Consider the following 26,295-nt stretch of genomic DNA (forward strand, 5'->3'; position numbering starts at 1 on the left):
TAGAAATTATCTCCCAATTGTATAAGCCTAGAAGGAGAGAGAGTAGCATAGCCTGGCTATCTATTTAAAAAAGCTCCACAGATGAATTTCCTTGGAATTTAATAGAAATATGGAGAGCCAATGCAAACCACTGAAGACAGAACTGGGCAAGGAAATATAGGCCTTCTTGTAACCACACACACTCTTGAGAATTTTACCAAAGTTTATCTTAGTTGTTTATTTATTTATTTATTTTTATTTTAATTCCATTTATATCCCGCCCTTCTCCGAAGACTCAGGGTGGCTTACAAGCTTAGCAGTAGCCTTCATTCTATGTATATGCCTGCTTATTAGGGCTTTCACACACCCCCAAGCGGCATTATTACAAAGTCAGCTTAATTGCCCCCAACAATCTGGGTCCTCAGTTTACCTACCTCAGAAGGATGGAAGGCTGAGTCAACCTTGAGCCTGGTGGGATGCGAACCTGCACTAATTGCAGGCAGCTGGTGTTACTTAAGGAGGTATTAGCCCACTGCTCCACCAAGGCTCTGTACTTTAGAAACCTCTGTTCAAACCTCTGTTGAAGAGGTTTCTAAAGCACAGAATCTAAAGAAACTAAAGAAATTTCCTTAGTTGATGAAGAAGTTTCCTTCGTTATACTAAATGGAAACTGGTAGGAAGAAAATGCAAGAATTTCTCTGCCTGGTCCTGTCTGTTTAAACAAAGGAAATGCCTGTTGAGGACCGAACTTGACCCCTATTCCAGAGGCTCAAACCTCTCTTTGTTTTTGCAGGCCTGCCATGTGGAAGGTGGGAGTGCAGGGCTGATCCCAAGCCAGCTACTGGAAGAGAAGCGCAAGGCTTTTGTGAAGCGCGACCTTGAAGTCACACCATCTTCAGGTAACAGGCAGAGATCCTATCAGCAGTAGAATTGGAACCACTTAGGGACATGGATTGAGGGCAATAGAAGAAGGGGACGACAGGGAATGAGGTGGCTGGATGGAGTCATTGAAGCAGTAGGCGTGAGCTTAGATGGACTCCAGAAGATGGTAGAGGATAGGAAGGCCTGGAGGAACATTGTCCATAGGGTCGCGATGGGTCGGACACGACTTCGCAACTAACAACAACAACAACAACAGGGACATGGAAAACAAGATTCTCTATAATGTCAATAAGACCAATAGAAAATTAGTGCTACATGTCCATGTTAGCGATCTGGCTACAAGCATTCATGAACATCAAAGTGTAAAGAACACAAGACAGCCTTGCTGGCTCTGGTCTAAGGCCTGTTTGATCAATGAGCAACCCGATGCAACCCCAAAACTCATAAGTAGCATATGAGGGTGATAGCATCTTATACTGCTACTGTCCAATAGTTGGCATTTAAGATATACTTTATTTCCTTCTGGTCCGGAGATTATATAAAGCTACCAGTGTAATAATGTTTCCTCCGTTTTTTTTCCTCGCCATCTTTCTAAAGAATTGATGTTATCTCAACATTTTTGGCTATGAATTGTATAGTTTAACTGATGCATTTCATTTAAAGGTATTATTTTTATCAGAAAAAAGGATTAGTATCTTCCCCACTTAAACTTTCTCCCATTCAGTGAGCTTTATATTTAATGGAACTGAGCTCAGCCCTCCATGGACTAAGTCCAACATTTTAATCTTTATGCAACAATGATTATTCTCTCTGAACTTACTCTTGGGGGAGACTTTGGGAAGAATTCAGGTTTATTTTTCTTCCAACTTCACAAGTTTAAGTTTGTGGTTAATTTTCTTTGCTTTCTTTCTTTCTTTTTTAATTTATTATGAGTTTATGTTGTACACCACCTAATTTTGGAGACTTGAGTTAAGCAGCCCTATAAATCTTTAAATAAATAAAGGTGGGTAAATAATGCCACTAACAGATAGCAGTGCTGATGTGCTTGAAGTTCTGTCACTTTTTTAGCATCTTTTTTTTACCCCTTCCAAAAGGTTCATAAAGTGGAGATCTCCAGCAAATATTCCTCAATGCACTTTAAACAATGTGCAGTGATTGAATTTTTGACTGCTGAAGTCTCTCTATTTGGGACAAAAATATATAAAAATAGTGAACTGGGAAAAGCTGATCTCTGAAATCAAGAGCAAAGTATAGGTGGTCCTTGACTTATAACCATTCTTTTAATGAGTATTCAAAGTTACAACGGCATTGAAAAAGTGACTTATGACCATTTTTCACAATTACAACTGTTGCAACACAGTTATGTGATCAAAATTTGGATACTTGACCACTGGCATGTATTTATGAGAGTTGCACTGTCTCAAGGTCGTGTGATCACTATTTGTAACCTTCCCAGTCAGCTTCCAACAAGTAAAGTCAATAGGGGAGCCAGATTCAGTTAATGACTGCATGATTCACTTAACAAATGTGATTATTTGCTTAACAACTGTGGCAAAAAAGATGGTATAATGAGGTAAAACTGCCTTGTTTAGCAAGGGAAATTTTGAGCTCAATTGTAGTCGTAAGTTGAGGATTATCTGTAGGTGGCCCGGAAGAGCAACAAAAGAGTTTTACATCATAAAAATTGATGAAATAAATAAAGACAATAAAAAGGGAATTGCAAAACTTAAGTGTTTTGCAGAACTGTATGTGATTCATTACTAACATTCTTCAGCATCAGAAAGTTTATGCAAAAAAGGTTGTTCACATTCTGACAGCAGAGATAACAGCTTCAAGAACTGAAATGTACAGCAGTTGTTGTTGTCATGCAATGAGAAAGAAGGTGATGAATTTTTGTCATAGCATTGTGACAAACCACAAAACATGGGCTTATGATTCTGATTCAGACATGAAGTATCAGTATTGTTATTCAATGGATTTCCTTGAATCTGGCAACACAATCAACTCAGAGGATTACATTGTAATACTTGAAATTTTTAAATAATTAAGCAGAGTTTAAAAACAAAAGATTTTTGCGGCAACGTGACAACTCTAGGATTTTTTATGAACCATTCAAGAGGTAACTGCAAAGTTGGATTTCACTGTGTTATCCTATCTGCTATGCAGTCTAGTCTTGGCACTATGCAACTTCAACTTTTTGCCACAATTGAAGAAATACCTTTATGGGCTTCTCTTTATCCAAATGAAGTAGTAGAAATAATTGTACTCTAGACCAAATTGAAGGGACAATCTGTGGAGATTTTTATGACAGCCTTAGGAAACTTGTCCATTGTTGGCAGAGTAGACCAGTGATTATGTGGAAAAGTAAGTAAGGATAACAAAAGAAATAATGTCAAGGTGTATTTTCCTAATCATTTATTAAAATATTTCTATTTGAAATTATGGAGGTGTAAGTATTATTTTTCATTCATCTCTTTTTGTTTTTATTGGTCTTGAGCCTTCCCTGTTTTTCTTCCTCTTCAGTTTTGTGAATTTGTAGCATAGTTAGATAATTCTATACTCTGGATTTCTAACAATTTTAAGGTAATTTCTAACAACTTTTTCAGACGGTAATATGAATTATTTTACTTATTTCAAAGTATATAAATCACTGTCTGGCTGCAGTTGGATAATGTGCCTATTAAAGGTAAAGGTAAAGGTTCCCCCGCACATGCATGCTAGTCGTTTCCGACTCTAGGGGCCGGTGCTCATCTCTGTTTCAAAGCCGAAACAGCTTGTCTGAGGACGTCTCCGTGGTCATGTGGCCGGCATGACTAGATACCAAAGGCGCACGGAACGCTGTTACCTTCCCACCGTAGTCCCTATTTTTCTACATGCATTTTTATGTGCTTTCGAACTGCTAGGTTGGCAGAAACTGGGACGAGTAACAGGCGCTCATTCTGTTACGCAGCACTCGGGATTCGACCTGCCAAACTGTCGACCATCTGATTGACAAGCTCAGCATCCTAACCCGCTGAGCCACCGCGTCCCTATTAGATCACACTAAAGACCTTTAGTTTAACATTTGCTTCAGTGTACAAGATTCAACTAAGATTGGACCATTTTAATGATTCATTACTGCTCACCAATATCATATCATGTAGAGGTCATTTTTTGTTTTATCCCATCAAAAAAAAAACCTCAAGCACATAGATAGGATTTGAATTGACAGCTCTTTGACTATAAGCTGAGAACAATTACTATAATTAGACCATTTCTTAAACAGGGTTTTTATTATTAATTATTTCCTAGAGCTGACTCATTCTGGAATTTTACTTCTTCTTATTCCAGCTTACTGAATTTGCTTCACATTTTCTTTCTTCCTTTGGCAGGGGCCTTGTGTGGAAGCCTTAGTGGAAAGAAAAAGAAAAGGATGATGTATTTGACCACCAAAAATGCAGGCAAGTATAGTACTCATCTAACTAATGCCTGAAGCGAACATAGTTGCAGAAATCCTTGACAAAACACTGTGTCCTGTCATCTTCTCCATCCCAGCCTGTTGTTCACCAAGGTGGTATTTTGAATAGAAGAAAGGTAAGAAGAGGCAAAGTTTTCTTTCTTGGCACTATGTTTATTTAAAAATGTACATGGTTGCCTATATTATGCAAAATAATCATAGGTGGTTTACACAGTATCACATATTGTCCCCATACTCTTAACCTTGTCGGACTTGCTTCATACTAGTCTAGAGCCCAGGTAAAGAGCCAGGTTTCCCTCTTCCAAAGGGTTAATAGGGCAGAGATCTTCCAAAACTCACAGGGGAGGCTCTTCCAGAGGGTTGGGGGAACCACAGAAAAGGCATATTCCTGAAGTCCTGCCAAATGACAACATTTAAGCTAAACAACCAGACACTTGCCTGCCTTGTCTGACCTGGTGGAATGGGCAGATACTCTCAGGGAGGAAACCTGGTTTCATGGCATTCTGGCTTTAAATATTTTTGTACAGACTCTTCAAAAGAACAATATGTTTAGAATTTATTATTCTATTTCTCCTACTTCGTGTTTGCTTGCAGAACTGTGAATTTTTAATAGCTAATTTGGGAGATGGAGAGGTCTGGTAGGGTTGGCCTTCCTAGTAAATGATGGATTTGGGGAGTTGGAATAGAGGGGTTTGATTTGTCAAATGGTAACTTAGCAATGTTGTCTCCATTTTGATGAATCAGACTGCTTCAAAAGAATAATTTCTTCATATATGGAATATAAGATAAAAATATCAAGCAAATCCATTTTGGCAATTTCTTAAATCTGTCCAAATATTTTTCTTTGGAAAAACTGCCAAGATTGAATTTACCCAGCTCAGCCTAGAGAAATGAACTCTGTAGTCTAACCAGTCTCAGAAGGTCACAGGGACTAGTGACCAGTTAACTCTGCAGTACAGTTAACAGTGATATCTTTCCTCTTCATTGCAGAGTTCGATCGACACGAGCTACTGATCTATGAAGAAGTGGCTCGAATGCCCCCTTTCCGCAGGAAAACTTTGGTGCTCATCGGTGCCCAGGGGGTTGGACGGCGTAGTATTAAGAACAAGATTATCATGTCTGACCAGTCTCAGTATGGAACTACCATCCCATGTGGGTCAGGGCTGTAGTGGAGTTCGGAACAGAGTGTCTTTTGACCATACTTGTTCTCACTGGCTTTCTGTCTAGTCTTCTACTATATTTTAGTAGCATTGTTTAGTTGCAAGGTTGGGCAAGGAGAACTCATAGTAAGTTGGGCAGCCTATGATTTTCACCCAACAGCAGACTTCTTCCACTTGAGGAACAGGAGTTATCTGGAGTCAAATCTTACTTAAATACTGACAATGAGGCAAACATCCTTCATTGCATTTGAATATATGGGGCTCGGGGCATGCCTGCGTTTCAAAGGGTTGCCCGTGTTTCCAATTCTCTGCATCTATGGTCTTAAGCCATAAATTCACCTACCTCAGAAATAGCATATTTTATGCATGCTTGCTTTTCCATGGAAACCTTTTCTTCATGTAATTTCTTGCTGGGAAATACTAAGCAATGCTAAGATCCTTTTTAGTGGAAAAATATTTTGATTTCATAGATAGGCAGGCTGAGAAGGAATTATGTACCTGAAGCAACCTGTGGATGTAGAAAAAAATATGGATTTACTCTTAGTTTTTCAGTTCTCTTCACTTAATGGATTACCTAAGTCCCTATGAAGTTCTGTATAATACTATATAATAGTATATGGTGCTTAGTATATCTGGAGACATTACGTTCAAGCCTCAAATGCTCCTTGGTGACTTCCAGCCAATTCCTACCTCTCAGCCTTACTTTCCTTGCAGTGCCATTGTGGAGATAAAATTTGAAGAGATCCCTTTAACTAGCAATAGCAATAATAATAATAATAATAATAATAATAATAATAATAATAATAATAATAATAATAATAATAATAATAATAGCATTTCAAACTCACTCCATAGCCCTTTACAGCATTCTCTGGGCAGTTTACAATATAAGCATTATATGCATAATGCCCCCAACAGGTCTTCATTTTACTGACCTCATTTTACCAGGATCTGATATTTGCCTTTTGATTACTCAGCCGTGGGAATTTGCTAAATTAATGCTGGCTCTACTGTATGTTTTGTCCTAGTTTTTGCCATTCTTTCAGGAGCAGGAAAGAAAAATATTACAAAACATAGAATGTTTTGTTTCTTACTGATATAGTCAACCTCCTGCCCAATCACTTCATTTTGCCTTATTTAATTTACTGGTTATGCAATATGAACTGTGCTTTTTAAAATGCTGTGCTAGCTTTTTTAAGCCCTGGGGAGGGGAGGAAGAACACTTTCAAAGTGCTTTAAAAGTGTGCATCACACCCTTTGTTGACTGGTTTGATGAGCACTTGGAAGAACTTTCCTTTCTCTTTTGTCATGCTATGGGAGATTGTAAACCAGTTGTTTAACTTAAAGAAATTTTGGGTGGAGGCATCGTCTGTGATGTTGAACAAGGTAAGAGGCATTGGATCCCCCAGCCTGGATGTTTTTCTCCCCTTTAGACACCATAGAGAAGTGTTTCTTATTTTCAAAGGATATAAATCTCCTAAATATTGTGAGGACAGTTACCATCCCAACTTTATTATAAAACGATTTCACTTAGAAAATTGTGCGAAGGCAACACAAGAGAAAGAAGTTGACACCAAAGGTCCTGTGAAGAAGCTACATGAGTAATCCTAGAAAGGAATATACCAGGAAATAAGAAAGAGAAGAAAGAACATTACATCATAGGGGTCTAGAGATTAAACCCAAAAGTCTAAAAAGGTAGTCCTCAACTTACAACAGTTCAGTCAGTGACCATTTGAAGTTGTAATGGCACTAAAAGAAGTAACTTACGACCATTTTTCACAGGACCGTTGCAGCATCCCCACAGTCACATGATCAAAATTCAGATGTTGGCCAAGTGACTCACACCTGTGACAGTTGCAGTATCCTGAGGTCATGTGATCACCTTTTGCAACTTTCTGACAAGCAAAGTCAATGAGGAAGCCTGATTTACTTAACAACTGTATTAGTGACTTAATAACTGCAGTGATTCACTTAACAACTGTGGCAAAAAGGTCATAGAATGGGGCAAAAATCACTTAACCAGTGTCTCAGCAACAGACATTTGGGGCTCACTTGTGATCATAAGTTGAGGACTACCTGTACTAGGTCCTGATTCTAATAGAAACCCAGTGGGAGGATCTGCAGTACTTAGAGAAACAAAAGAAGATCCAGGACCATGCAAAGAGTTTCTTCTGGACCTGGATCAAAGGTTAAATATCAGTTCTGATCTTTAATCATGACTAGGAGTTACAGGTCATCTCCATATTCAAAAATCAGGAAATGAGAACCATTGGACTCTGAAGTGTACCTGTTGCAGTTTCGTGAAATCACCAAATATTTTTTTCCTTTTTTAAAAAAGACCCTATAATCCCTTAATTCGGGATAGAGTTCAGGTGACTGAATGAAGCTGAGTATTTATTGGTTGGATGCCCTTCCTGATGCCTACGGATATTTTCTCTTTGTGCCTCGAAATAGAAACATTTGTTGCTACCTAGAATTGAACTCTCAACCTTCCAAGTGGAAAGCGAGTGTCTTCACCAATCAGGCCACCACGCTGCTCAAAAATACAAAAAATTGTGGCATCATAAAATTGTGTTACTTAAAAAATGTTTTTGTAGAGTTATATCTGACCATGACAGTATCCAGGCTAAAACATTGCCCAAGTTTATTCTAACTGAATCCAATTTCTTAATCTATCTCTGACAGACACCTCACGGAGGCCCAAGGAGCATGAAAAAACTGGACAAGTGTATAGCTTTGTGACTAGAAGTGAGATGGAAAGAGACATCAAAGCAGGCCGCTATCTGGAACATGGTGAATATGAGGGGAATCTCTATGGAACCAAGATTGACTCCATCCATGAGGTTGTGGAGTCAGGCAAAATGTGTATCCTGGATGTTAACCCACAGGTAGGGAATCTTTCCCATTATCCACTGGTTACTTGGGTAGAGATTTGTCCATTTACAGCACGGGTGTCAAACTTGATCATGTCACGTGACATATCATGACATTTTTTGCCTTTGCCTTTGCAGAGCTGGGGTGGGTGTGGCCTGCACATGATGCACATGAAGCCTTGGTGGAGCAGTGGGCTAATGCCTCCTTAAGTAACACCAGCTGCCTGCAATTAGTGCAGGTTCGCATCCCACCAGGCTCAAGGTTGACTCAGCCTTCCATCCTTCCGAGGTAGGTAAAATGAGGACCCAGATTGTTGGGGGCAATTAAGCTGACTTTGTAATAATGCCGCTTGGGGTGTGTGTGAAAGCCCTAATAAGCAGGCATATACATAGAATGAAGGCTACTGCTAAGCTTGTAAGCCGCCCTGAGTCTTCGGAGAAGGGCGGGATATAAATGGAATTAAAATAAATAAAAACATAAAAATGCATCCGGCCCACAGACCACCAGTTTGACATCCCTGATTTATAGGATTCCGGACACTACGGGTTTCTGTAATTTTTAGAAATATCAGTATATTTGTATAAATTTTTAATATGCCAGCTTCTTCAGTTGTAATAATCCTAACTGTGACAGATAAATGGGATTTCCCCAAATTCAGTTTTCTCTGTTATTGTTGAAATGTTGACAATTATACTGCCTCGTGTTCATGTTACTGTGCAAATCATATTTCTACACATTTTTCTCCCAACATACCTGGAGAAACAGCTATTCACTAAGTTGATGTCAACCTTAGTTTATTTGTATGATCTCAGGATACTGAATTAATGTTGTGCTAACCTGGAAAATGGAATAATTCTGCAATCAGTTTAAATCCGGGGTAAATGTGTGACTACAAAAAGAGTGAATAGCATCTCTATTTTGTATAGTGCCTGGCATGCTAGTGGTGTGGAAAGGTGGGCATTTATAATGGCAATTATTCTCTTTGTTGGATATTTGGATAGGCTGTGAAGGTGTTGAGGACAGCTGAGTTCGTACCATATGTGGTGTTCATTGAAGCACCAGATTTTGAGACTTTACGAGCTATGAACAAAGCAGCTTTGGATAGTGGTGTAGCTACTAAGCAACTCACGGTGAGTGTTCATGAGAATTTTTCAGAATCTGGAAATGAGAAGAAGTGACAATTTGGAAAGGGAGCTAACTAATCATGCTAAATTCTATAACTTTATATTGTACTAACACTTTTGTGTTTGTAACCTTTAATTGGGCAGATTGGTGGGTTGTAAGGCAAAATCTTGTCAACAAAGAGACCTCAAATGGACTAACTTACCAATGCTGGGACCTGGTCACACGATCCTAATTTTCAATGTTCCATGACAGTTTCCAAGCCACTCATGCAATCGCTTGCTCCCACTCCCACTCGCAGCAGCAGCCACTTACCTACCTCCTGGGAAGGGAAGAGGAGGGAGGAAGGGAAGGAAGGAAGGAAGAAGGGAATGACCATTGTAATTTTTCTTGCACATCCCCACATACTTTTTCTGACTTGTGCTGTGATTATAATTGAGTGGTCTATAGCAAGGGTGGGTTTACCTATTGACCCAGAAGCTATATTTAACATTTACAAGGTTGAAAACTTCAGTGGATAAAGTGATGGTACAAAATGATTGAGGCCGTGTTACAAATAAGTCAGAATTTTATTTTTATCCCTTTATGAGTTTGGGGAGGGGGTGTTGTGCATATCTATGTATATATACAGGGCTTTTTTTTCTCATAGAACGCTCAGAACGGAGTTCCAGCACCTTTTTTGGGTGGAACCTTGTAGGGTAGGCAAGGCAGGTTGTATGACATGTGTGAGTTCCGGCACCTTTTTCTTTTACAAAAAAAAGCACAGTATATATATATATATGCGCCTAGGTGTATATATACACATACCATACACAAAGAGCAAGACATATATGTTTATTTTAGGGAGTGTGTTACAGTTTTTGTATATTTTCACTTCAGAATGGCATGAAAGTACCTATAGAAGTTCAGTGGTTGCCTTCCTCTGACTTACAGCCTAATCTGCTTTTTTCTGTATTTAACCAGGATGCTGACCTGAAGCGTACTGTGGATGAAAGCTGCCGAATTCAGCGGGGCTACGGGCATTACTTTGATCTCTGCTTAGTGAATGATAATATGGAGCGTACATTCCAGCAACTTCAGGTGGCCTTGCAGAAGCTGTACAATGAACCACAGTGGGTTCCTGTCAGCTGGGTTTACTAGAAAGGAGTCCCCCTCTCCTGTCCATAGCTCTGAGCCTTGATTTTCCCCACCTTCTATTATCTCCATTTTTGCCAGGGGACCCTAGATTTTTTTTTTAATGTGCCCATGTCCCTTTTCAACCATTAACCTTACTCAAGTATCTAGGCTGTGTAGATTAAAAATTCAGTTGGCTTCACTCTATTCTAAAGAAAAGGTGTTTCCTCATTCCATTTCAGAACACCTTCAGCCTATCAGGATTTTTTTTTTATTGCCATAAGTGAATGGATGTCCTTCATCTCCTTCTTTTTTTTTACAGTAAATTGTTTAAATATGAATTCAATCTGGTGAACACAGAATTGGAGGAGGAGTGGAGCAGAGCTACGCAATACCCACAATGCCTTGCTAGATTTGCTACTCCTGATCCTCTCTTTTGTAATTCAACCATTGTGAGATGAGAAGGATATTTCTCCAGTCACAGCTAACTCACTGCCAAAATCGCTGTTTTTCTAGATGGACCACAATTCTGATATTGCCAAAAGAACTTGTCAGCCTGAGATAACTGGATGTCTTGCTCACTGAGATCGTTGAACCAGGGCAGAATGCCTTGTCCAAATAAGCCTGGCCTGCACTAATATTGCAAGATTTAAAGGGGAATATATGGATACATCCATAAAAGGTTTATAGTGGAAATTTGTGAATGATTGGTCTTTGGGCAGGAACTTTGGTTTGGAACCTAATGCCCTGGAAACACTAGGGCAGTGATAAGAAGCAAGTGCTATGTCTCAGTTTTGCTATCTGTAAAATGGGGCTAAGTATAATAGTAATTATGTTTACACTCTGTGATATTATTTGTGAAAATGGTGCAGATCTCTTGGTTGAAATTCTTGGAAAGCTATTCCAACTTATAACAGACAAGGTGGATCAATGATCTAGCTGAACCCAACAGTTTTATAAAACATTTTCTCTGTCAACTGAGATTTCTTCCTTATCCTACCAGCCTTCCAGAAACTGATGTATTAATAGGAAAGATGCTTGGCTGTCAAATTGAACATAAATAATTATTTCAGTATTAGTCAATCTGGATGCTTTTCCAAGTTATGGACCTCATCCTCCAGAATTCTCAGTCCTCTCATGCTGACTGGAAAATTCTTGGAGTTGAAATCTGTACCTCTGGCACAAGCCCATATTGGCAAAGACTGACCTGTATTATTCATTGATCCAAATTGCTGCTGCTTCACAATAATTGTAAAGGTAGTCCTTGATGTACAACCATTTGTTTAGTGACCAAAGTTACAGTGTCACAGTGACTTATGACCACTTTCACACTTATGACCATTGCAGCATCAATGGTCATGTGATCAAAAATTGTATGTTGGCGACTGATTCATATTTACGACCATTGCAGTGTTCCAGGGTCACATGATCCTCTTTTGTGACATTCTGACAAGCAAAGTCAGTGGGGAAGCCAGATTCAATTAACAACTGTGTTTCTAACTTAACAACTGCAGCGATTCACTTAACCACTGTGGCAAGTATGCAAAACTTACTTAACAACTGTGTTGCTTAGCAACAGAAATTTTGGACTCAATTGTGGTTGTAAATTGAGGACTGCCTGTAATACACCCTGATGCATACCAGAAATCTCTCCCCCACATTTTCTATGTCCATTCAGGACAGGCTTCTCAACCTACACCATCCACATGTGTCAATTTCAGAATTCTCTAGGCAACACACAGCCATTACTAATAATTCAGTTCTTTGGTTGTGCCAGCCTTGCCTTCAGTGGGATTCTTTTGGGTTGGAGAAATGCCCGTGATGGACCATTCAGTTTCTCTCATCTTGGCTTTTGCCATAATAATGCTAGGTTCAATGCTTCATGATTCTAGGGTTCCTGAGAGAGCAATTACCACTACCTCACATATTGTGGCAGCTGTTAAATGGTGGCAGAAGCCTCTGCAGACCAAGGGTAGGACCTCGGCCTCAGCTTTCCACTGCCAGATCTAGAAGGGCATTTCTAGCAATCCTTTTATATGCATTTAATTTCTTTATTTCCACCTGTCCTCATTCTGATTTTTCCACATCTTAAATGATGCTTGGAAAAATGCTGAGTCTGCCTAAATTGGTTGGAACAGGGACAGGGCAGTGTGAAGGGATGAGATTAACAGCCCTGATGGAGCTAGCCTATTTAGTCCAGGATTCTGTGTGTCACACAGTGGCCAAACACTCAGAAATGATTTCCCTCTTCCAGCAACTGATTTCTAGGGTAGATTGTCCTTGTATAATGGAAGAAGCATGAATTTGTTTTGTCTTCTTTAAAAACTATTAAATTGTGGCCATACCACATCTGATGGCTGAACACTCTGTTATTTTTAGCTGGGCTTTGTGTAAAAGCATTTCACTGTACTGGTTCTGAAACTTCCCTGCATTTGAATTCAAAATGGAAAGACTTCCCTTTTTAACTGGAAAAATTGACTAATGTGGGTGACTTGGTTACTGCACACCCGGCCACCTCCCTTGTTAGATTTTCCTTTCCTGTAACCAGAGCATTTACTTTGTAAAGCAATAACTTGATCTGTTGGTAATCAACTGTGGTGGGCCTATAATTTTAGTGTCCTACAAACACTATTCAGGGAATCAACTTGACTATTGTGAGGGCAGCAATGCATTAAGGCAGTTTTATATTTAAGTATTGGCTGCAGCTCAACTCCCCCCCCCTTTTGGAAGTATTTATATATGGCATTAAATACACATGGATGGGGAAAAGTAATGCTGAGGACAGTTGGTGGGTGAGTGCAAATAATTAAATGTTTTGTTATTGGCCTAACAGGACATCTACTTTGTCAACCTGGAAGCCCAACTTCATAGCAATCCTATAATGTGCCCACAATATATTCTAGATCAGCTCATTAACACTGAAAGATGTGGGAACCATTATTCTAATCCACATTTTCTTCCCCATTTGCTATGTAAAGAACGCATGCCAACCCTCCCCCCCCAGTTTATCAGATTTATCCTATATTTCCTTTCCTATTGTTACCACAATAGGAATACCTCAACCTCCATACTTTGAGCGTGGTGATCTGGGCTTTACTCTGTGATCCATACATAGTAAGTTTTAAGTGGTCTATTGAGGTGGGCCCTTGAAGTGGATTAGATGAAGGAAACCATTATTGTCTAATTGGAGCATCCATGTTTTTCAAGATGGGCCCAGAAGGATTTGACTTTCATGTCAAGCACCAAAATGCCCCTACACCAACCCCGTTTTACGTTTTTTTCCCCTTTATGTAACTTCATTTTCTTTTCTCCTGTGCTTAAGCCCTTCGCATTCCCTCATTTTTGATCCTTCCACCTATGTGTCCTCAAACAAACCAAATGTAACATTTATCTGGCTTTTAATTCTTGCTTCCAGCATTTTCTGTCTCAGTAATTAAAAGGGCTAGATTTTTTTTTGTTCCTTTGTATAATATTGGTCATTAAAACACACCTATAATATACATGGTGAAAAAAGAAATTATCCACAGAACAGTCCACTTCATTACTATTTTAGTAACTATTTATTTAGGCATTTCCCTTTCTACATGCATTTATATATGTTACCAGTGAACAGCATTAACATTTATTATATATATATATATATATATATATATATATATATATATATATATATATATATATATATTGCTCAAAAAAATAAAGGGAACACTTAAACAACACAATGTACTGTATTTAATAGTAGGATGTCTTATCTTGTGTTCCCTTTATTTTTTTGAGCAGAAAGGGAACCCAAGATAAGACATCCTACTACTAAATACAGTACATTGTGTTAAGTGTTCCCTTTATTTTTTTGAGCACTGTATATATATATATATATATATATATATATATATATATATATATATATATATATATATATATATATATATATATACACACACACACACACACACACACACACACACATATATAAAACTGCATATAGTGTGAAATAGAAATCCTTGGAACTGTAATTTCCTGTATTCATCTTCTTCCACTTTTAATTTCTTTTTTTTAAAAAAAAAAACCTTGCAGATATCTTCTCCTTGAATAATCTGATGTGTTTTTAAAACCAGAATATTACCTATTTAAAAGGTAAATAGTTAAGTGTCTATTTACTGTCTGTGTTAGATGAGTTTTCTCAAAAGTGTTGTTATTTCAACTAGCATCATGTACTGGCAAATGATGGTTTATGTCTTTTTTTTAAAAAAAACATGTCTTGAAAGCTTGACTTGGCAGAGTTTCCTCTTCTTTATAAGTGTTAATTTCCTCTTGATTCTAGGCAAAAATGCATTCCTTGTAGATAGCTAGAAGAGAAATTATCCAAGTTTTCCTATTTTGAACTATGTTTTATTATAATTGGATATTTATTTGTAAACGAGCAATTCACTGATTATAGGAATGTTTCAAGTTTATTGTGCAGTTATTACCAATCGCATGAAGAACCTAATTTGAACTTTCAGTGAAATATTTGATCATGGCTGCTCAGTTCTGACCTCATAGTTACTTTTGTATTGGTTTGAGTTTCCTGGAAACTATTCACATCAGTATCAATTTGCTTGGGCATGTTGGAAAGGAGATGATCTGTAGTTCCTATTCTCCTTCTTCTCTACTTCTACAAATTACCCCTATTAGAGCTTGGTTTGCCAACCCTTGTTTTTAAAAGTTATATGATGTGCTCTGCTTGTTCAGTATCTATGTCCAGGCTGTTTTTACCCCAGGTTCATTACAAATTGGCAGCGGGAGTCAAATGGGCCCTTGCAGAAGACCATTAACTAGGGAGCACCAGATATTGTTCCAGTAAGAAGGAGAGTTAGTAAAGGTAAAGGTTCCCCTGCACATGCGTGCTAGTTGTTTCCAACTCTAGGGGCCGGTGCTCATCTCCGTTTCAAAGCCGAAGAGCCAGCACTTGTCTGAGGACGTCTCCGTGGTCATGTGGCCAACATGACTAGATGCCAAAGGCACACGGAACGCTGTTACCTTCCCACCGTAATGGTCCCTATTTTTCTACTTGCATTTTTATGTGCTTTCGAACTGCTAGGTTGGCAGAAGCTGGGATGAGTAACAGGTGCTCACTCTGTTACGCGGCACTCGGGATTCGACCCGCCAAACTGCTGACCTTCTGATTGACAAGCTCAGCGTCCTAACCCACTGAGCCACTGCTGCCACCTAAAAGTGGTAAAAACATCAACAGCCAAAAAAAATCCGTATCTTAAAGCAAGGCACAGTAGTTCAAGAAAGAAATCTGTAGTGCAGAGCATTCAAATGTTCAGAATATTTCTACATAGCCACTGACTGCCATGTATATCATAAGCAATGACTTCACACTGCTTCAGAAAATCTCTGTGGTGTGTCCTTCTTTAGATTTGCTAGAGATTCTCCTTACCTAGTCAACGGGAGAATGCATACAAAAGCAGCTACTCAGTGCCTTGTTTTCCTTGTTCCATCATGGTGTCAATTTTTTTTGCAGCAAGGAAAAAGTGTTTTAAACTTCCAGTTAGACACTGCAGGGAAGCAACCAAGTTTTCCTTTATTTGCAACTGGGAAGGGTGAGGACAAATGATCAGCTTCAAAAAGGGAGGCAAGAATTCTGAGTAGATAGGCAGGATGAAGTGCTTCTTTTTACCAATGAGAAACACCTTTAGAAAAATCACTGCAAAATTGCTGTCATTGGGTTTCCTTGCAGCTTCCCAAAGTCTGTGCTTGAGATGTGGAATGTGGCAATGTCACTAATTTCAGACTGGTGCTGTCTTGGAAAGGATACTTATTTTCACAACAAGTAGATTAGATGGTATATAAATGAAAAAAATACATAAATATGATCGGTCAGATGTTTGTACAGGTATAGTACCTATGAGTTTGGGGGAGAAATAGGCAGAGGTAGGTATGCTCGATATATTCACCCCCTCAAGTTATTTGTGAAAATAATAAAGACGGGATAGAAATAAATAAATGAAAAATAATAACTGCTTTCAAAATGTCCATAGGAATAATGGCAAAAAGATGGATAATAATAAAGTGGGAGGAGAATAGAGGCAAGAGGCAGGAAGTAAGCAATGGAAGATATTTCAGTTGGCATACATTTACCAGCAACTTTTATTCATAAGCCACGTGATTAAAAATAAAAATGCTGGCATCATCAACATCAGGATCTCTACATGTTTGTGCTTCTCCAACTTCCACCGAATCATCCAACAAGAACAGTAGTCAGTGTGGAATTGTAGTCTAACAACATCTGCTGAAATGTATACTCTTTCCACCCACACACCCCTCAACTCTGGGATTAGATGCCATCAGCTCAGACCTATTCACTCCTATTTAGAATTAATTCAATCTGAGTTCAATGGGTCTTCAAGATATGGTTATATTGGAATTACTGCTGAATTAGTAACTGAGTTGGAGACGCATTGTATGGAGCTCACTATAGCTCCAGAAATAATTGTAAGTCAAAATGTGAACATTATTGATCTAAATCAATAAAGAGGGATAAGGAACCAAAATAATCCCCTCTGCTTCTTAATGTTTTTCTACCTCTCCAATAGTTCATCAGATCTTTTGTTGCCATTTTGGCCCTCTTTTTAAGATAAATTCACACTCTTTTTTTAGTAATTATTTGCATTACAGTGTACTTTCTTTGAGAACTCTGATACTGTTGTGTATTTTTCTCTTCATTATATCTATTATAATCCTATAGCTACTAACTGAAACAGCTTCCCTTTGTTATATTTCTGTTTACATATTAAATTTCAGAAAGAAAAAAAAACCCACAATGTTGTGCTTTTGTGTCTTCTTCTGACTAGGTGATATTTATTTTTAGAAATCATCTCTTATGCTGTGACATGCTGGCCTTTTCACATTTTCTAGGCAACTAAATGCTCATGATGCTGTCTCACATAATCATCCAATTTCAGATATATACAGCTACCTGCCAGTCTACATAATATGCCAAATGGAGAAATGAAAATGGGCATGTATTTTCATAATTGTGTCTTAGACTTGGTAGTCTAAATATCTCCCATAAATAAACTTCTAACATATCCCACATTATCATCATTTATTGTTATAATTAATTAAATTATAAATTATATCCTGCTTTTATACCTAAATAAACATTAAAGGCAATGTGCAACAATAAAATATGAACTACAAAAATATTTTTTAAAAAACTGCTTAATAGCTTGACAAAAAGAATTTTGCCATTTTGCTAAATCATGTGCGAAAGGGGAACGAAGAGTGTCTCCTATGTCATGTTTCCCAGCCTTGGTGGCTCTAAAATATGTGGACTTCAACTCCCAGAATTCTGGGGGTGTAAAGACCAAGCATTTTAAAAGTGCCTAGTGTTGTGTATTAAACAGTTCCTGTTGTGTATTAAACAAGTTCCCATCTCTCACAGTTCGTGAGGAGAAAACGCGGCAGCCCGCTGACAGCTGTCAAACGGGCTGCCACTCACTACCACGCAGGCGCGGCAACCAGCTGAGGATGACAGCTGTCAAAGCGGCCGTGCAGGCGCAGCTCAATGACAGCTGTCAGGTTGCCGGAGGCTGTGCATGCGTAGTAGCGACCAAGCTGTCAAATGTTGCCAGCTGGCTGAAGGCGCAGCACGTTGACAGCTCGCGGCTGTCAACAGCTAGCCGCGCCTGATTGGCCGCAGCCACGCGGCGGGAGAACGCCACACTGTTATTGGTTGTCACTTGTACAAGTATTTGTATAAATAGCAGGGAGTCCCGGCGGTATTCCTAAGCCGGTGCTTCCCCTTAATAAAGGTCTGAGAACTGTGCCTGCTGTCTCCTGGTCTTGCTTCATGCCAATCCACCTAGGATGAGAAACACTGGCATTATGCATTGGGCCACACAGAAGAAGACCATGTCTTGCATATCAGACAGCCAGCCTTTTTCAAATGACCCCCTCCTGTTGATCTAAGAAAGTGAACAAGTTACCGTTGACAGAGGTGGTCCTTCAATTGGGCCCTAAGCCACAAAAAAATCAATACTTTAAATTGCACCTGTTAGATAACTGACAGCCAGCGCAGGCATGATGCAATCCCCTTGTCTTGCATGCCACATGCAATTTTCAGGCATATCAAAAGCAGATCCACAAAACACATAATAGGGCACATGCAGTTCTTTCTGACTCTAGGGGGTGGTGCTCGCCTTCATTTCCTAGCCAAGGGAGCCAAAGTTCTCCGAAGACACTTCCATGGGTCTTGTGGCAGGCAGGACTGTAAGCTGAGGCATATGGAACACAAAGTGGTACCTATTTACCTACTTGTATTTGCATGCTTTCAAACCGCTAGATTTGGAGAAGCTGAGGCAATGAATGGAAGCTCACCAATTTGGTTTATTTCTGTCAACTGTCGACACTCCCTAAAACCTTATTCATCCTTCAGGACATAGGCAAAAATGTCAAGAGAAACTGGGATGTCTGGATGAACCAGCTGTGAGTTGGATGAGATTGTTGTTCAGGGGCATTTTGCCTCTAAAGAATGTCATAGACGTCACAGATTGGTTACCTTCTGCCATCAGGGTCTAACTGTGTCTTATCTTTGGTCCTTAAGACAAATAAAACTCTCTTATCTTTAAGCCAAAAGATTAAATGCAATATCAAAGCATGCATTGTGGGGCACATCTTAACAGTTAAATGATACTGTGAGATATCCATCTCCTGTTAGTCTCTGTGTTCTGAACAGAGAAAGCAACTTTCATATTTTAAATAACAGTTTTTATCGATTCCCCAAAATGTTCTCTCCCTAAGGGATAAGTTGAAATCTGAATTACTTTCATATTTTGTTGACATTTTACTTTCTGTCTCTTTTTTATTCCTTGTGGAACCGCAACATAACATATCCACTGAATTTGTTTCTAAATATTGTTTTATTGCCACGAAACCAGGTATATCCCACTGGCTTTAGTAAAAGAAGTATAACAGAATGGATACAGGGTTCTACATATGACACGCAGGTAGTCCTCATCTTATAATCATTTGTTTAGTGACTGTTCAAAGTTACAACACCACTGACAAAATTAAGACGCATGGCATCTTGTTCCTATATATGACACTTACAGTGTTATGAGGTCATGTGATCACCTTTTGTGACCTGAAAACAAATCAATGGGGAAGCCAGGTTCACTTAACAACCATGTCACTAACTTAACAACTACAGTGATTCACTTTACAACTGTGGCAAGAAAGGTCATAAAATGGGGCAAAATTCACTTAACAAAGGTCTCACTTATCAACATAAATTTTGGACTGAACTGCGTAAGTCAGGGACTTACCTGCACATACATGCCCTTTCAGGCCCATGTTGTTCCTGCTCTGTCTCCCAAACAAGGTGGAGTGCCAAGCACATGGGGAAGTGATTTGCATAATTACACCTGAAGTTCATTATGAAATTATACTTTTATGTTTTGGAATTTTTGTAGTACAATGTGCTCCCTTAATAGCTGCATTTCTTGCTGAATTTTTCTACTGCACATACATTGGCTTTGCTTTGTTACAATCGAGCAGGGGTCCCCAACTCCCAGGCTGTGGCCCAGAACCGAGCCTTGAGCATTCTGGAACCAGGCCGCAGAAGTGGCAGGAGAGCACAGGTGTGCATCCCCATTCACGTGAGCAGTGGGCAAGCGCGGGCGCACACGCTACATTTGTGTGAGTGGTGCGTGCCTGGAACCATCCCCTCTCCATCCATCCCCCCACCAATCCACGAAGCCAAAAAGAGGACTCGTATCCTAATACTGCAATAGAGGACTCCTATCATAACACTGATATTTCTGAATTTTCCCAATAGTAAAAACACCTTTTATTTGCAATGTACTCTTTAATATCAGGATTTATGACCTCAGATAATGCTGATTAGTGTGTAAAAAAATTACCTCTGGAGTGGGTTTAGACATCACCTGGTAGAAGATTTGTGATTTATTTATACAGCTATTTCCCTTTTGGGAATAGTGTTAACATATATGCATATGGAGTATCTCTATCTTCAGAGATGGTGCTTCATTCCTGGTGTTTTTATTGTTATGTATGGGGATAATAAAATATAGCAGCAGTTCTTTGTGACCATCAGGTGGCGCTGCACCGTAACTGGATTGGCTGGTAAGCGCTCGGGAAAACCTAAATAAGGGATTGGCTGCCGGTGCACCTGGCCAAGTATATAAGGGGGTACAGGTAACCGCTTTGTCTGCTTTTGAATTACCACCAATAGAGAGCTGCCATGCTGAGTCCTTTGTCTGTTGTCTGACTATGCGGCCAAGAACCCACTACACAATAGTGGCGACGAGGATGGGATCTTGTTTCTCCTGAGGAGCTGAAGTCACTAAGGATTGGTGGAAAGCAATTCCCCGAACCTTCCTCGGCCAGCTAAGCAAGAGCTTGTGGTCAGCAAAGCGGAGAAACAGGATGGCCGTGGCACAGTACGGGCAGGTGCTGCCATTCGATATGCAGCATCCCGAGAGATGGGCTTCACACCTGAGCCAGGTAGAAGGGTTTTTGTGGGCTAACCAGATCACTGATGATATCCAGAAAGCTGCATTCCTGACCTGCCTGAGCGGCCCTGCGATCCACAACCTGACTGTTAGCGATTGAGACCGTGTCGTACAAGGATGTCGTGGAGAAGTTGAATAATCATTTCAAGCTGTGAATGTCCAAACTGGTGTGGTGAGGCCAGTTTGACCAATGGTGCCAGCGATCAGGTGAGATGGCTTCTGAATTTATTGCAGCTCTACAGGAAGCCGCATGCCTGTGCAATTTTTCTAATTTAGAAGAAAGGTTGCGGGATCAATTAGTGTGCGGGCTCCGAGACAAGCGACTACAGCAGCACTTATATGCCCAGCTGACGATCACATTACAAGATGCTCAGGATGAGATCTTGGCCAGCGAAGCCGCTGGGGGAGCAGTAAACGCAACCCATCAAACTCGACCCAGCAGCCCAGGTGGTTCCATTCATCACGGAGAGGCTGTGAACGGTGGGTTCAGAGAAGCAGCGGAGGAGGCTGAGATTGATGCCGTGCATCAAAAGCAAGGACGACAGCAACCACGGTGCGACAACAATGGAAAGCAGTGGAAGACACCAACAACTAGCAAATGCACAAACTGCAACTACAAAGAAACCACTCAAAAATGTGCTAGCTGTGGGGGAAACCATCCGAGGGCAACCTGCAAGTTCAGTTCTGTTAAGTGCCGGTCCTGTGGTAAGACAGGACACATTGCGGCCATCTGCAGAAATCACATGCGGGACAACTCACACGAACTTCAATCGGTGGACGCGTGGCAAGATACTGGGCAAAAATAATGGGTGGAAGATCATAAAAAACAGATCCAATAGTGAGAAAAATTAATCAGTGGAACAGCTTGCCTCTGTAAGTTGTGGATGCTCCATCGCTGGAGGCTTTCAAGAAGACACTGGACAGCCATTTGTCCAGAATGTTTGAGCAGAGGTTTGGACTAGAAGAGGGGTCCCCAACCTTTCCAGCTTGGCGACCGGGTCTAGGACAGGGGGTTGGGTGAGTGACAGGCGCACAAGTGTGCGCACAGCTCTCTTCTACTTCATAGGTCTCCAAACCCTGGACCCTGACCCACTACTGGGACATGGCCAGTTTGAGATGGGACTACACAAACAATGGGCAAGTGTGTGTGCAGAGCTCCACTTGTGCGAGCGGATGGCCTTTAAGTGGAGGGCACTTGTGCTTGTGTGTGGGTGCATGAAGCTCCATTCTCATGAATGGAGGTTTGCACATAAGCACAAACACCCACCTGTGTGAGTGGAGCTGCACGTGCATGCACAAGGACCCACCGTTCTCGTGAGTGGAGCATCACATGCGTGCACTTGCCCATCATTTATTCAGTGGAGCTTTGCATGTATACACTTGCATAAGAAAAAGCCATGATTCTACCTGCAATACCCTTCAAGAAGGTAGCCCAGGGGTAGGCAACCTTGGCTCTTGTATGACTTGTGGACTTCAACTCCCAGAATTCCTGAGCCAGCCATGGTTGTTGAAATCCACAAGTTATAAAAGAGCCAAGGTTGCCTACCCCTGAGATAGCTTGTTTGAATTTGCAGGCGATTCTGCTTTGAAACAAGCTCCAGATATTCTACGGGGGAAAAAACTTTCTAATTTAGTGAGACACAGAGCAGTTAACATTCAAGTTGACCCCACAAAGCCATTTTCCAGGAAAATGCTATATCCTTTAATCCCAGAAGCTAAAAAAGAAATTAAATCAGTAATTGAAATCCTCTTGGACCAGGGCATAATTATATTCACTAGAAGCCCCGTGGCAGCATCCTCATCCTCATTCTCTTCATTCAGAAAGGGAGGAGGCAATAATAAATAGCACTTTATACAGGATCTAAAAATAGTGAATTAATTGTAATGCCCACTTTCCTGTGGTCCTGGACCCTAATACACTTTTGGCTAGCATCTCCCCACTTGCTGCTTACGTTTCAGTCATTAATCTTTGCAGTCATAACCTGATTATCTGTTTCCACGTTCCCTTCTAGGACGCACCTCAACCATCTTACATATTTTAGAAAGTAAATGCAACCTTATGTTTTCCATGTTGTGTTCCTCATGGATACAAGTAGTCCTCAACTTATGACCACAGTTGGGAACCAGAATTTCTGTTGTTAAGAAAGCCGGTTTGTTCAGTGTGTTGGCTGTTAAGTGAATCATGTTATCATTACGTGAATCTGGCCTCACCCAGGGACTTGTCAGAAGCCAGCTGAGAAGATCACAAATGACAATCAACTGACCCTGGGAAGCTGCAATCATGGTAGACAATTTTGATCACATGATAGTGGGGATGCAGTCACAGTTGTAAGAGTGAGGACTGACCGTAAGTCACTTTTTTCAGTGCTGTTTTGTAACCTGAATGGTTGTAAGCAGAGGACCATCTGACTTGTCCTGTGACTGATGTATATTTTTAATTCAAACCTTCCACTTTAACCCAAATTAGGTAGTGATTTCCTTCTTTTGCCTTTGTAAGCATTCTATACCTGCTAAACCCCTTAATTAATATGTAACCTTTCCTTGCTGTGCCTAAACTAAGCAACTCTGGGAGTGGAGGGGGAGGGAAAGGTTGAAGGGCTATAAAACTTGGCCAACAAAAGCTATATCTCTATTGTGAGTCAGATCCACTGACTACCTACTTCCACTGCAACTCAAACTCACTGGGATGCACTGAGATGGTGAGTATCTGGTCCTTTAAGCATAGGAACCATGTCGGCATCTTTCCTAGATGTCTTTTTTGTTATCCAACCCACAACTACACTAGCTATCAACAGTATAAGGGGAATTTAAGGGGAAGGACTCATTTAAAACTCTCTAAAAACTAGTAATAAAATTAAACAAGCAGGAGCTATAAGACAATGCGTGTTCCTGAGCTGACAGGTCTGCCTCTTTCCAGCTGGCAAAAAATTCTTAGTGTTAATAGCTGTATAAATGCATGTTTTTGTGGAGTTTTGTGCAAGGTATTTGTGTGAAGGTATAAATAGTTACATGTGACAGATGGCGTACAGAAGCCTTCTCCAAAGAGGCCATAAATGTGGAGAGATTTGTTCCAGTAGATTTCAATTTATGCAGCAGGTGGAAGAATGCTAAAAGGAAGACTACAAAGTTGATTCAAGGAGAAAAATCTTTTCAAAATGTGAAATGGTTTCAAAAGGAAAGATGGGCCATGAGAACTAGATGAAAGGAGGATACTCAAGTGGAAAAGGCAGGAAAAGAATACTAAACTGGGACTAGCCAAGCCTTGTTTGAAATTATAGAAACTACAAAAGTTATTTTACAAATTTGTCTATATCCCACCATTTTCCTTCTCTGATTCTGGATTGCTATACAGGTAAGTCCTTGACTTACAACCATTTGTTTCGTGACTGTTTGAGGTTATGGGGGAACTGAAAAAAGTGACTTTTGACCATTTTTCACCCTTATGACCATTGCAGCATCCTTATGATCACATAGTTAAAATCCAGACACTTGGCCAATGACTCATATTTATGATGGCTGCAGTGTCCCACTGTGATTTCTTTATTTCAGGAAGAGATAAGCATAGAGGGTTTTTTTCCTAGTTTTGTTTATGAATCAGAATGTTAGATTTCTTGTGGTATGGTTTCTTTCAAATGCTCAGTTTCATTATAATATTATATTATAATATTATTATAATATTATAATATTGTGCTAGTATATTTTAACTACAAGGGAAAGAATACAGAATCATTTCTGTAAAGTTGCGTGCTTCACATAGAGACGGACATAGAGCTGGGGTAGAGATGAGTTTATTCTGAACAGAACGAACTGGGGAAACAGGGAAGCCTGGCGTCTATTTGTACCTGCCCAGGTGGATGGCATCCAATCAGTTCAAACCTGGGCTTCCTGCCAGTGCAGGTGACAATGGGTGTAGATCCTGGCTTCCCACCAGGCTGACCATGCCTGGGGCTGTCAACAGCTTAACTCATTAGGCTTATCCTGAGTGAGCAGTTATCGCCCGGAGCTGTCCAACCCCTCTGCTGATCTGTACCATCAGCCTCCTGCTGTGCTGTCCTTTGTGTATGCTGGGAGGCATACACTGCAATTTCCATGGCACTAGTTTCTGAGGTTTGGTGAAAGTCATTTTTTCCCTCACAATTATTTTAACTGAAGCATTATGTGGTATTGAGCTTTTTGTTATTGTTGTTAGCTGCGAAGTTGTGTCTGACCCATCGCGACCCTATGGACAACGTTCCTCCAGGCCTTCCTGTCCTCTACCATCTTCTGGAGTCCATTTAAGCTCACACCTACTGCTTCAGTGACTCCATCCAGCCACCTCATTCTCTGTCGTCCCCTTCTTCTCTTGCCCTCAACCTTTCCTGGCGTTAGGCTCTTTTAGTAATGTTTTAGCTTTTAGTAGTGTTCTTATTTATTTATCATTAAATTTGTATGCTTCAGACTCTCAGCAATTCTGAGATGTTTACAAATTCTTAAAAACGTTAATACAAAATAAAAGCACAAAAGCAAAAAAGATCAAAGATGGCAGAGGTAACAAATTCAGATGGAAACAAACAAAAGGAAGCTATAATCACATCCATCGAAGGCCTGGATCAAGAACCAAGTTTTCAGGGCCCTTTAAAAGAACCACATTTGAATCTCAGGGGGGAGCCTTATTCCAGAAGGAAGGTGCTGTTTGAAACAGTCTGCTAGCCTTTCAAGGTAGTTCTGACAAGAAGCAACGCAATGAATTCTGGCTCTATCTTATTGTAAGGTCACATCAGCAGAATCTTGCAAGTCTTAGATTATCCCTCCTGTTCATTACTTTTATTCTCTAAAAAATAGGGAAGATCCTTCCTGAGACATTTTCTCTATCCCCTCTCTTTCAGAGTCAAATTATGTTCATTGGACATGGTACAAGTTAAGAGATGAGGAACCCTGGCCCTTTTATGACTTGTGGATTTCAGCTCCCAGTTCACAAGTCATAAAAGGGTTAAGATTCCTCCACCCTGATGTAGGCTGTGGTTCTCCAAAGGTCATTCCCACATACCATGACATTTTGGGAGACGGGAGGAAAAGCCGTGGCTAGACAATGGTCTAATACGAGAAATCTAAGTCCAGAGGAGGGGGGGGCAGAGGAACCATCTCAGACAGGAACCTTCCTAGTTCTTTAGAAAATAAAGGCAGGGGAGGGAGTAATTGCTTTCAG

The 26,295-nt window shown here is 40.1% G+C and overlaps 1 protein-coding gene across 1 annotated transcript in view; it reads left to right on the plus strand.

Moving 5' to 3' along the window:
- The window catches only part of MPP2 (MAGUK p55 scaffold protein 2), a 77,703-nt gene extending 66,043 nt beyond the window's left edge, over positions 1 to 11,660 (plus strand). Inside the window, exons 8-13 of the mRNA XM_083376270.1 lie at positions 773 to 878; positions 4,233 to 4,310; positions 5,309 to 5,470; positions 8,164 to 8,366; positions 9,354 to 9,482; positions 10,438 to 11,660. Coding sequence (XP_083232396.1) covers positions 773 to 878; positions 4,233 to 4,310; positions 5,309 to 5,470; positions 8,164 to 8,366; positions 9,354 to 9,482; positions 10,438 to 10,614 — 855 coding nt within the window. The 3' untranslated portion in view covers positions 10,615 to 11,660. The remainder of the gene's footprint in view (positions 1 to 772; positions 879 to 4,232; positions 4,311 to 5,308; positions 5,471 to 8,163; positions 8,367 to 9,353; positions 9,483 to 10,437) is intronic.
- The last annotated feature ends 14,635 nt before the right edge of the window (positions 11,661 to 26,295 follow it).

The sequence above is a fragment of the Vipera ursinii genome (assembly GCF_947247035.1).
Source record: "Vipera ursinii genome assembly, chromosome: Z".
NCBI classification, from domain to species: Eukaryota; Metazoa; Chordata; class Lepidosauria; order Squamata; family Viperidae; genus Vipera; species Vipera ursinii.